Source organism: Zonotrichia albicollis, chromosome 10 (genome assembly GCF_047830755.1).
Source record: "Zonotrichia albicollis isolate bZonAlb1 chromosome 10, bZonAlb1.hap1, whole genome shotgun sequence".
NCBI lineage: Eukaryota > Metazoa > Chordata > Aves > Passeriformes > Passerellidae > Zonotrichia > Zonotrichia albicollis.
The window spans coordinates 20,065,842-20,078,136 of NC_133828.1; the positions used below are offsets into that span (position 1 = coordinate 20,065,842).

The 12,295-nt window shown below is 38.4% G+C and overlaps 1 protein-coding gene across 5 annotated transcripts in view; it reads right to left on the reverse strand.

The window, feature by feature from the left end:
• Nucleotides 1-59: 59 nt before the first annotated feature.
• The window catches only part of HYCC2 (hyccin PI4KA lipid kinase complex subunit 2), a 46,230-nt gene continuing 33,994 nt past the window's right edge, over nt 60-12,295 (reverse strand). For 4 of the 5 annotated variants that reach the window (XM_014265046.3, XM_014265045.3, XM_014265047.3 and 1 more), the window contains 3 exons: nt 10,660-10,819; nt 9,315-9,482; nt 60-4,521 (listed from right to left, as the gene is read on the reverse strand). In XM_014265046.3, the coding sequence (XP_014120521.1) occupies nt 3,917-4,521; nt 9,315-9,482; nt 10,660-10,819 (933 nt within the window). In that variant the 3' untranslated portion in view covers nt 60-3,916. The remainder of the gene's footprint in view (nt 4,522-9,314; nt 9,483-10,659; nt 10,820-12,295) is intronic. The other variant, XM_014265048.3, reaches the window with a different exon arrangement.

Consider the following 12,295-nt stretch of genomic DNA (forward strand, 5'->3'; position numbering starts at 1 on the left):
AATGTATGCACCTACTCACACACAAGTAAACCTCACATGGTGAGAAAAAACCCTGTCCCAGTAAACTCCAGTATTCATAAGTAGTGCAAATAAATACTTTGTCAGAAAATATCTTTTTTTTTTTTTTTCTCACTATATTGATGACTTTAATTACGTTAAAGCTAACAGGAGTATGTTGGGAATGCATTTAAGACCAACACACTTGCAAACTACAAATACTAGATCTAATGCTTACTGGCTGCAACATTATGTTCAGCATTACAGAATGAAGTATACTGTTAAAAAACTTCAAATTCACATCAGAAAGGGTGTTCAAAGAAAACTGCATTTAAAATGGACAGTGATACCAAAGTATGTATTTTGTAAAATTTTCCAAATGAAAACTAAAGGGATAATACAGAAATTGAAACGGTCATTTTGCAACAATAATTTTAATAGGTATTTTTACTGCATCACTTTGCTCTCTGCTGAATGAAAATATGGTTCACCTTTCAAATGCCTTTCAACCAAAAAGCTGCTCACAATAAATCCCTGAAAAGGATAATCAAGCTAGAGTTCACAATCCCAACATTTTGTATTTTCTTAAAATGATAAAGTAAAAAAAAAATATATTGCAAAATGACAGCATATTGTGATGTGTATCAAGGAACATTTCATTTTTCCCTACTGAAGTGTATGGATACATCAGAATCTACCCTTCCTCACCTAAGAATTCCATGTATGTGCATGCTTGCACATATATGGAGGGGAAAATCATAGTTTTCTGCTTCTTGTCCTTTTATAATGTTGCAGTTGCACTCAAACAGTGCAGAAATCTAAACCTAGTGCCTCCAGTACCAAATGTTCTAAAAGAACTCAGCAGAGTGCATTTAGGATAAGGAGGTTTGATTTAAGTCTAAACATTTGTCACAGGTGTCAGAAAATTTAAGTATGTTTTGTACTTTGTTTAGTATTTAGCATATATAATCAGAAACCCAGCAGATTATTCCCTCCACCCATTTCCCAAACACTTTTAATTTTATTTCTGTCACAGTACTTTGGAATGCACTGAACATAATGTATAAAGATTTGCTATGACATTGCCACACCTTAGAGTGGTTTGAAACACAGCAGTAATGACCAACACAATACACAGCACTGCAGAGGCTCCTACTACAGCTGGCTTGGAGATACTTGGGATGACTCCATTGGGAAGGTAAATGTTCAACAGTACTTGGCTGAAAAACAACAGAACAAGCTCCCACAACTGAAACACTGCACTGAAAGGGTAATTTTTGAGAAGTCACAGATGTACCACATCAGCAGAAAAAAAACCATATTTTTTTTAACAGGGATAAATTTGAACTCTTTTCAAATAGTCTGATATGGAGTAGGTAAATATACACAAGAACAAACCAAAACACAATGAATGAAACCAGAAAAAAAGGCACATGATCAAAATGAGAAGTGTAAAAATAATTTAAAAGGTAGTTTGACTGAAGTTTTTGACCATTTGAATTTACACATGTACATTTGACCTCCCTATCTGAAGTCAGTAAAGCCATCTCACTTTCCTGAAATAGTTTTTGTAGTGTGGGACCCCACAGAAACAAAACTGCTTTTAAAAAAGGTTGTAAAATTTGACCTGATGCCAATTAAGTGCCCTAAAACTTCTGGAGAAATGCATCTAATGACAAATATAGAAAGTAAAGAACCTTGCTAATGAACAACTTTACCTTTTAAAATACTAAATTTAAGTAATTCTTAGAAAATTGCCTGACACTCCTGACCTTTTCTTTCCCAAATATTTAAGCAAACTTCCTTTCTGATAGTCTCTACAAAGTATAAACTCGGTACTTCCAGTCATGACTTACCAATTGTCTCCACTAGGAAAATTTTATTTTATAACGAAGATTTTAACCATATACAGCTTTTGATATTTTTACAGAAATGTAAACCTTGGAGCTTCATCTCAGCATTGCCTTAGTTCCATCTGTGCATGACTGGTGGTCCTTAAAAACTATTTTCCATTTAGAAGCTGTCAGGTTTTTAAATAGTCATTCTGATGACTCTATTTACTCTTTACCTGAATTTCTACATCAGATGCCACTAAATTCACTTTATGAATATATGATATGAAGACTAGGCTAGCAAAGTGACTCATCAAACCACAAAAAAATCTTAAAACATTTTAATGAATTTTAATGTCAATTTGAAAAAAAGTCTCTTTTAAATAAAGCTTAAAAAAAAATCCCCACCAAAATCAACTATCAATACCACACCACGTCATTCATTATTCTGAATATCTTAAAGAGTATCACTCAAAGGCAGCCTGTTTGGAACTGCTTACATTTATCCTTCACAGTGACAGTGAAACAAAGTGCCCACATAAAAATTGTAACTCTTTCCTGAAGGTTTACAGTTTGTAAACTTCCAGGATATCATACAGGACTTGAGCAGAGAGGATGAACTTTCCCCTTGTCTATCACTCCAAACAGAGATACAGAGAGATGGAGAGAGAATGACAAACATCCTCCAGAATAACCAGAAATGTGCTTCTAAGCAGTGTTCTCTAACATAAGTACCAGCCAGTGCCCACACACCAGTCATATACATTCGAGGCCTGGTTCAATGGTATGAGTTCTGCATTTTCTAGAGCAGGGCCAATCCACAAAAAAGGAGAGTTAAAAAAACCTCAAAAGATTATATATACCAAGGCAATGAAGTGTGATCCTTCTGGGGAAAAAAAAAATGGACTGTCAGTACCCCTTTGCACAAACGGCATTGCTAGAAAAGCATTTCACATTGAAACTTCAGTGTTCCTAGCAAAATATTGTCTCTATCCCTGAGACAGCACCTTGAGAGTACGGTCTGTCTGAACTATAGGATTCCTCAAATGACTCCACCACTGAATTCTGGGAGATTGAGAAAGTAGCTGAAAGGGGTGGGGGTGTCCCAACAGCCACGGTACAAAAGACAGCAGCCTGAGAAATACTCTTTACCCGAATACACCTTTCAATTCGGTGATCAGCACCTCACAACAAAAACAGCAACAACAAAAATGAAGCAGAGCTAGCCATTATTTCCTGGGGAAGTAGTGTCTCCTTCCCACATACAAACCAAATTGCCTTAACAGCACGGTGGCATCTAACTTTTAGTCTAAATGCAGAATGACCCTGTGTCCTGGAGGGGAAGACATGTAACATTACAAATGGCTACAACGCCATTAGCAGTGCATTGTAACCTACATTATCAACCTAGAATCCTGTCTCCGAGGGAATACAGCTTCTTAATATGCATGTCTCAGTTGCTGAACATCAAAAGTTTCTGGGATGAGAGACTGGGGGCAGTCAAGAGAAAACTACCCTCATTTAATGAAAAAAGTGCTGTAGGCAGCCAGGAGCAGCAATGACAATCCCCTCCCCAGAATTGATTGCACAGACTCAGAGAGGTCCAAAGTCACACTAGAATCTCTGAGGCACTCCTGGTTCTGAGAAAGACAAGTCAGGATCCAGTAGTCTTTGCAGTACTGTAGACCGAGAAAACAAACCCGTTTCTATTTCTTAACAAAGCCAAAGCATCATCTCATAGGGATCACATTCACCATTTCCGCCGGTGTCTCCAGTCTCACAGTGTTGAAATGGGACTGATCAGCCTACGATGGATTGCACATCACCCAAAGAGAAAGGAAGGCATGGAAAAAGGCATACAGTACATGATATACTGCTTCACAACCATGTTTACAAGGGGGAAGGAGGATGAAAGTGAGGGAAGAATTATTGCTGTTTCAGTAATACAGTATGATAGCTAAACCAAATGAAACGAGATCACAACAGTCAGTATTTTCACACTGTGGGATGATGGTTCATGTTCTGCCTACAGATGAACTTGCCAGGGATTAAGAGGGAAGAGGGAATACTAAGGAAGGGAGTCAAAGTTACACCTGGGATATCAGCTGCATATTGAAACTTGGAGATCGAGACTGCTTGGTTAGGGGAGCTCCTGGGGAAAGGAGATCTTTACCTTCCCCAGCTTGGCCTAGCCGGTCCTCCTGTAGGCTGATAGTTGAAAACCGATTGGTGTTGCCAGCTGCTAGACTGGTAAAACCCTCTGTGCCAGCTCCAACACTGGAGCCTGCCTGACTGCCATTCACATAGTCAAATGATTTACTGGAGGAAGCACTGGCGGTCCTGATCAGGCCCAAACTGTTGGCTTTTGGCACTACCTGCCCAGCAGGCAGGCTGAGGTGTTTCTTAGTAGGTGTCATCTCAATTATATCTCCATCCAGGTCACAGGATTGGTGCGTGTACTGCTTTCGAGCTACTGAATCCCGAGGGCTCTCGTTGGATTTTGCTGCAGAAGAGGTTTCTTTCTCCTTAGCAGAACGCCCACTTGCTGTTTTCCTTAAGCTGCTCTTCTGGGATACAGAGGATACAGGTTTGGTCCCAGCTGGCTGGCTGCTGAGGGAAGCTCCTGATGAAAAGCCTTCATCAGCATCATTAAGGTTTACAGACTCCTCTCTTCCATTTACACCTTCAGTATCTATTAAGAAAAAAAAGAAGCAACCAAAAAATCCCCAAACCAATCAGAAAACAGAGAATGCATTCAAGTTACATGAAGACAAAGATGTGCACAGAACATCAAAACAAACCTCATTTGCTAATCCACTTGGATTCCACTTGCTTAATTATTTTTGGATTCTCAGCCAATTTTCCTGCCATATTTAACAGGGTCTAACAGTAAGTGCTCCCTGAGCTTGATTAGCCTTTCATCTGTAATAATTTTATCAGTCAGAATATTGGTCCCAAACTTTGTCTATAAACAAGAATTGGGCCCCATTTGGCTAATTTGTTTTATCTTGGTCTGCAGATACTACTACTACCCATTCTCCTACTACATGCTGTTAAAAAAAAAACCAAACTAAAACAAATCCAGCACCCTTTCAGTCTATTTTTATCCTATTTTGAGGCAAGATCTAAGGATCTCTTTTCAGTCAGAGTAAGTTCTGGTGAGTGCTCAGTAAGCTTCAGAATTAGGCCACTTCCTACGCCAACAATCACAATGTTCCAACAGAGGTAGAAGGCTTCTCTTGTGTGTAGCTCGTACTGTGAACAACGTGACCATACTTTCTATTGGAGATTAACCTGATTCCTAGTTCTCTCTTCTCCAAAATTCAATCCTCCTTGAATTTACAGCAATCCCATCCAGGTATTTCTACCATATTTACTTTTATCTCAACATCTACATTTTTCAGAGAAAAAAAAAAGGAAACCCTTGCATTAAGAGAAATTAAATCTCTGAAACATTTTATGTTATAGAACTGTGCTTTTGACTGGAATCTAAAAGGAAAATAAAAGCATTACAATATTATTTCTTAAATCCTTATTTTTAGGCTTATAATATGATTAGGGCTGCACATAAATACTTTTTATCTTTTAATCTTATTCCAGCTTTTTTCTAAGCTCCAAGTTCTCAGAAATTATTGTTTTAGTAGAAAACTGCAGCATTCAAATTTCAAAACTAAAAATGGAGCAACAGTTTTTGCTCCATGTATCTCATTTCAATAAGAAAAAGGCGTAAATTTTAACCATGTTAGCAAAAAAGGAGTCACTCAGACTATAAGAATTTTGCCTTTCTTTGTAAAAGCTGTAGAGTGTGATTATTTGGAGAAATACAGATCCAACCCAGCTAAAGCCACTGTGGTGCTCTTCTGTTACGATTGTTGAACCCAGCTTGCTGCCAAGCAAAGACATTTAAATATTCTTTGCAAAATGGGAAAAACACGGTGGCAAGTATCTGAGAGAGTCTAACACTTAAGTGGAAGCTCATCCTCTCATGCTGAGTGGTAGCTAAGGAACATTTTACATCGTGGCAAACAGAACAGACAGAAAGCTTTTGATGTTGCCGCCTCTGTGTAGCAGGAATACAACCTGATCCCATTTCACATTTCTCAGGGGTAATGCAAACCCAAAACTTTACAGGGAGGTTTCATTACTCTGCTCTACATTTACTACTTCTTTTCAGGAAACTTTGCCCTGGAATTACCATTGCTATGTATCAGCTTACAAAAGATATTCAGACATCTCCAAATCAAACCACTCTCAGCCTCTCTCAAAACAATGCAATGAGAGATGATTCTGCAGTTTTCAACAGTTCTGTTTGACTCAATGGCCTCCCAGAAGCAGAAAAATAACATAGTTCATGTTGCTGCAGTCTTTCTTCCTTGGTTAAGCCTTTTGCCTTAGAAAAAGAAAGTCTTTAGGTTCCCACAGCAATTATTAAAATGAAGGGTGCGTTACTTGCTTGAACTTCCCCTAACCATATTTAAAATGCACGTCCCTTCCCCACTTCCTGACCACCTTATTTGGTAAAACTAGGCCTTTCTCTTCTCCTTGACTCACACCTGTCTTTTCTTACACTAGACAGTGATATATTTTATCCACAATCCACACTGACATTCCCCCCTCCAACCTTCCCACACACAATCAAAGTTACTGATAAAAGTCAGACATTACTGGAACATACCAAAAGCAAGACCACCTTTTCAATTAACCAACATTTATGTTTCTTTATATAACCATGCAAAGCTGGATGAAAGCATATTCAGTTACAAGCAGCAAGAGAAGCAGCTGAAGCCCCCTCTCAAGCCCTTCTTATTTAACATAAAGATGTGGAACTTATAAGAAGTTCTCTCCAGACAACACTGCTAAGATTTTTATTATTACAAGAACATCATCAGTTTTCAAAGTTTATGTTAAAGCGTTGCTGAGTAACAGGATGCTGAAGCACATGTCCTATTCAGGGACTGTGAAGCAGTCACACTGAAAAAGTGGCATTCTGTGCATAGGACTTAAAGATAAGACTGAGAGGGGTTGTTGCAAGCTTTTGGATGCTGCAGCTATACAGAGGCCCAAGCTGCTCAGCAGTGCTCCAAAATGAAGAAGATAGAGAAGATAACATGCAAGAGAGTTTCTGTCTAGTCAGATCCACATACCTACAGAAGTTCCCAATGGGATTAAAGTAATTCAGCAAACACATTCTTTTCCTAATACATCTTATTTTTCCTCTAAAAACTGCCCTCAGAAATAATAAAAAAATATTTGAGTCCTTACATACTCTGGGAAGGAAAACAGAATGATGTAACAATGAAGTTCTCTCTCTTTTTTTTTGTTTGTTTGTTTGTTTTTGGTTTTGTTTATGTTCCAATAGACCAATAAGACAATTTCAAAAGAAAATAAACCCTAAAAATCCACTCCCTTCCAAATGCTCTTTATTTTAAGGCCAAAAGAGAAAGTGACAGTGCAACCCAACAGAAATCATATCCATTGCACTACAGTGTGTATTCAAGACTCCCACTGTTCCTTATCAGAATAAATCTGTCCTCAAATAATTTGCTATTTGTACATATACACGACTAGTACTTTAGATACAGACTCAGTGTTCTCCACTGACCCAAAATAATGCACAAAACCGCAGCTGCAATCACCCAGAAGCAGAATAGCTTGCACTGCATTACTGAGTCATCCCTGAAGTCTTGTCTTTTTCTACTTAAGGGGGTCAAAACACTGATCTGAAGAAGGGGTTTTATACACCTTTTTAAAATTACTTTTAGCATGTTTATCCTTCCTATACCTGAAGACTGAAAAGTCACTAGAAGCGATCAGTCTCTCTTTGTGCTGTTTGACATCAATCTGGTATTTCTAAGAAAGAATTTTCTGGTTGAAGCTTTCTGTGAAATCAGCATCAGAAAACAAACAGAGCCCTGGATATATATCCACAATTTTATGATGATAATCAAGGCAAACTCCTTTCCTTGGCATTTTCCCAGATGCTATCAGCTGGAAAACTCAGTTTGATCAAAAATGTAATTATATATTGCTAATGTTACAGAAGTAAGTGGTATTCAATCCATTTGTACTGAGGCAGAGAATGTGGAATGATGCCTTATCAAATAATATGCCAAATTATATCAACGGCTTCAAACAAGACAAAAATGCATCATCTTTATCAACTTCTCTTCCCACTTCCTGTCTGTCCCAGAAAGTTCTCTGCAGCTCAGGACTTCTCTATATCCTTCAAGTCATGCACATGCAAAGAGTTATAAAACAGAGTAAGATCAAGTGGAAAGTGAGTTTAAGAGAAGACAGGATCATTTACTGAGCATGCTCAAATTCATAATGCACCAAGTAGATTAAAAACCTGCACTAAATATTTTTATGCCACTCTCTTCTACTCTTCATTGCTGGATAGCAACTTTGTTTAAGTTTAATGCTTCTGTGATTCTACAATTAAGTCTCCAAATTCTCTAGATTGTTTCCTGAAAAACAAATCTGAAGAAGAAATGTAGCCCATATCTGAATGTGCGAATAAATCTTATTCATGATCAACTAATGTCCTTATAGAGGCTGGAAACACCAAAGTTCACATACAGAAGAAGGCTTAAGATACAAGAGTACTTGAAAATATGTTCAGCTAAATCTGTAAGAAATTAATTCTCATCTCTGAGGACAAATCATGATTCAAGTTCAGTACTTGAAACTATGTCCTTCATCAAGGAAATCCTCAAAAGCAGATGAACTTAAATAAAATTCTACCACCTACTCTATCTGCTATTCTTGGCTGCCAAGCAGACCTCTGAAGCCCTACAGCATTTGTGTGGACAGCACAACTGAGAAAGAAAGAGTAATTGTTTCTAAAGTTTTTATCATTTCTTCCTGAAAACACAAGCACTTTTCTGGTGCTTGTAGAGTAGCCAGTTCTAAATGAGTTGTACATATATGACATTTCAATGAAAAGATGACTGACAAATAAAACATCAGTAATTGTATACCTGTTTTAGACAGGCTTGACTTTCAATGGCAACAGGAGACTTCATTCTTGAAAATTTAAAAACTGCAGACTAACAAGACACTATTTTAACTAAAATGGAGCCAAATCCATTTATATTCTGTACTATCTACTTTTCAGTGCTATATTCATGTTCATCTGGTGCATATTTTTTCTTCTTAATATCAGATTAAACATGCTCAGTAATAGTTAGTTTCCAAGCAATCCCAAAGCTCTTGGATATTACCCTGTCTTTTTTTTTTGTGCCATGCCAAGCAGTGTTTCACCACACAGATGCAAGCCCCAGGCCAGCCCACATGATAACAAAAGGTAGTTCCTGACCTGATGTTAGGTATATAGGGGATGTGTGTATTGCAAAGAAAGCTAATACACCCTGGGATAGCGGAAACACACACTAGAATGGAAAGAAGTTCTGCTTGGGGATAGGGAGCCAGGATCCTCCTCCAGCAACTGCCTCACTGACTTCTGCCTCCTCATCTCTGTCCTACCCTCTGGTGTGGCTGCTGCCAAGGTGGGCTCCGGGAAGCCATGCTCAGGGGTCCTGCGCAGCAGCACCTCCCCCTCTTGCTCACGTTTGATCCCTAGGTCTGTGCAGCCGTGTTGGATCGGTGAGCCAGGAATGCTTGAGTCAGCCTCGATTGAGAAGTCAAAGCCATCTGGGATTCAACATATAACATTTTAGTGCTTTTCTATTCCTTTCTTGGCATTCCAACCCAGGCAGGGAAAATAGAAAGTTTATGCTGACATGGAACAAACACAAAACACTGCCCATGCGGAGTTAGAAGTGGTGAGAACATCCACAGAAAGGGACAGGTGGGCTGCACTGCAGACCAGAGACCAGCAAATGAGTAGAATGGCTGAATAGAAGTGAAGACAAACACGACGCAGAGTCCTGAAAACAGGAGACAGCTACTTCTTGTCCTGGACATCCTGATTCAGCTGAAGAGGTCATCAAATCCTCTTGCACGTGACCAAGAAGAATAATAAAAAATAAAAGGGAAAAGAAATGTACCACAGGAAAATGTGCAATTCCTGTTTTTAGACTTTTTACTCTCAGTTGATTCTTAGGTTATTCTCCTTTTTACCTTCATTGATTTATGCAGCTTTTTTAAACTAATATTTTATACATGAAGTAACAAAACTTTAAAAGCAGACAAAGTGATTTCAAAGCAAGTTTTTTGCTACACCTACACTGAAGATGTCATCACATCAAGGTAAAGATCACTACTTTTTTTTTCTTCATACAGTCAAGCACACTTCCATATGATGTAAGTACACACTGAGGAAAGACTAATTCTAAACTATCCAAACCTATTTTAGAGCTCCCCAAGAAACTGGGTTATATGATGGCAGGCGTGATGTTCAGTTTGTTGCTCTCCCACTGCCATCAGTAGCTTTAGGCAGCTGGAATCCTATTAAGGTCTGGATGTTAGCAATCATTCCCTGAGCTATTTACAACGGGAAGCAGTTGAGTTTTAGCGCAGATTAAACAAAGAACTCAAATTCCAAGCCACACTTTATCCCTACAATTTCACACAGTGCTATATGGAGAAAAAAGAAGTCTTAATAAACATTTTCCAGTTTCTCCATTTCCTCATCTACCTCACAGTTTATCACAAAATCAAAACCAAAACAAACACCCAAAATACTTATGTTCATGCAGTGCTCTGAAGATGTAAAGTATTATATACTATCATGGAGTATCACTTTTAAAAACAAACAAACAAAAGCCCCCCCCAATGTTCTGTAAACATTCAAACTCAGAAGCCAGATTACAGTGATGATGATGATAACAGTAGGTTGCAATATGTGCTCCTGGCAGAGAAAGCTCACCTTCTCTCCTCCAGCGATGACGACGGATAGAAGCTGTTGTAATAGCACTCCGAGAAATTCTTGGAACTGTTGGAGTAACTTCTACCTTCAGTACCTTCTGGCCTTCTTGTGATGCATCAGGAGCATCAAAAGGCAGCGAATTCTTCATGGCATTTGCAACCTAAGACAAAAGTAAGATGCTGTACTACTACTGTCCTTGATTGCACTAATGGCAATATTGGATCTCCTGCCGGATACAGAAAGGAGAACAAGTGAGAATTGGTAATTATGTCAGATTCCCTTCAATGACCCCATGCCCAGGATTCAAGGTTGATTACATGGAAAAGCTCATCATAAACCTATTTGCAAAACCAGAGTTAATTTTCTCCATTTTTTTGAGGTAATTAATTTTGTTCTATCTTTGCCATCTGTAGTGACAGACGTTAACAACACATACAGGAAGGTCTCCCTCCAGAAGAGACTGCAATATGACAAGGCAAATACCATTTATGTTTTATGACAAAGGTGTCAATAAAACCAAGTCACAGCCCAAGCCAATGCAAACAGCCAGTGGCCTTGTGCACAGGGGGACAGGGCTGATTTCCACCACACCTTTCCCCATAACACTCCCCATTCCTCCCTAAAAACCAGCCAAACAGAACCTAACCAAGAGGATTAGACTGCAGGTACTTGCAAGATTTATTTAAAGGAAAAAAATTGCAACCTAAGCAATGAACATAAAGTTATTAAAATAGGTTTAATAAAGATGAGTGTAATAGCCTATTACAAAGTCAGAAGTTATGTTTTGCAGCTTTGAGGAGAACAAGTTACTTCTTTTGACTTTGATGCTTTAATTGCTTCTTTGAGTTTCCCATAAAATGCTTTTGGGATTAGAGGTTTACTTTAAAAAAGACAAAAACAACTTTCCACAATGTCTCTTACTTTACAAGTAAATTGTTTAAAAAAAGTGAACTTGTGTACCAGCTCCAGAAAAGCAAACTGTTTCTCTATGGCATGTACGATATTCAACAGTAACAAAGCTAATGCACACAAAGTGTTACTTCAAGCTTCAAAATCCCCCCTAAACCACAACCCATAAAATGAACACACCTTGATTTTCCAAAATCTTCTACTCACTGAAAGCTGCTACCTTTTTTGAATAGATACCCCTGTCAGTGTACCAAAAAAAAAAATCTAAAAATTCATGGCAAAAGACTTTTGCACCATGACAGGAATCGTGACAGAGCATTTCTGCTTGTTGAACCTTTTAACAGCTGGCCCTTTCTAGCAGCACAAACTGTACTTCTGGGGACTGAGGAAAACCATATGGAGATAAAAATCAATGCACCAGTAAATCTTTGAAACAATCTAAACAACCAGTCTGAATGAGTCACAGTCCTTGTCTGACAAAAACACCCTCAAAACCACGATCTTTCAGGATGCAAAAACACTTGCTCACGATGTCTAATCCAGCCCTGAAAGGCAGGAAAACAAACACACAGCACAATTCAGACTTGGCAAGCCAAGTCTGCAGCTATCAATGACAAAGGAAGGTTGGTTTCAGGCCAGATATCCACTCTTGCCTACCAGAAAGGAGCTCTAAGGAAAGAACATTCAATAAGAGCAGTAAGTGCATCAATAAAATACATTGTCACAA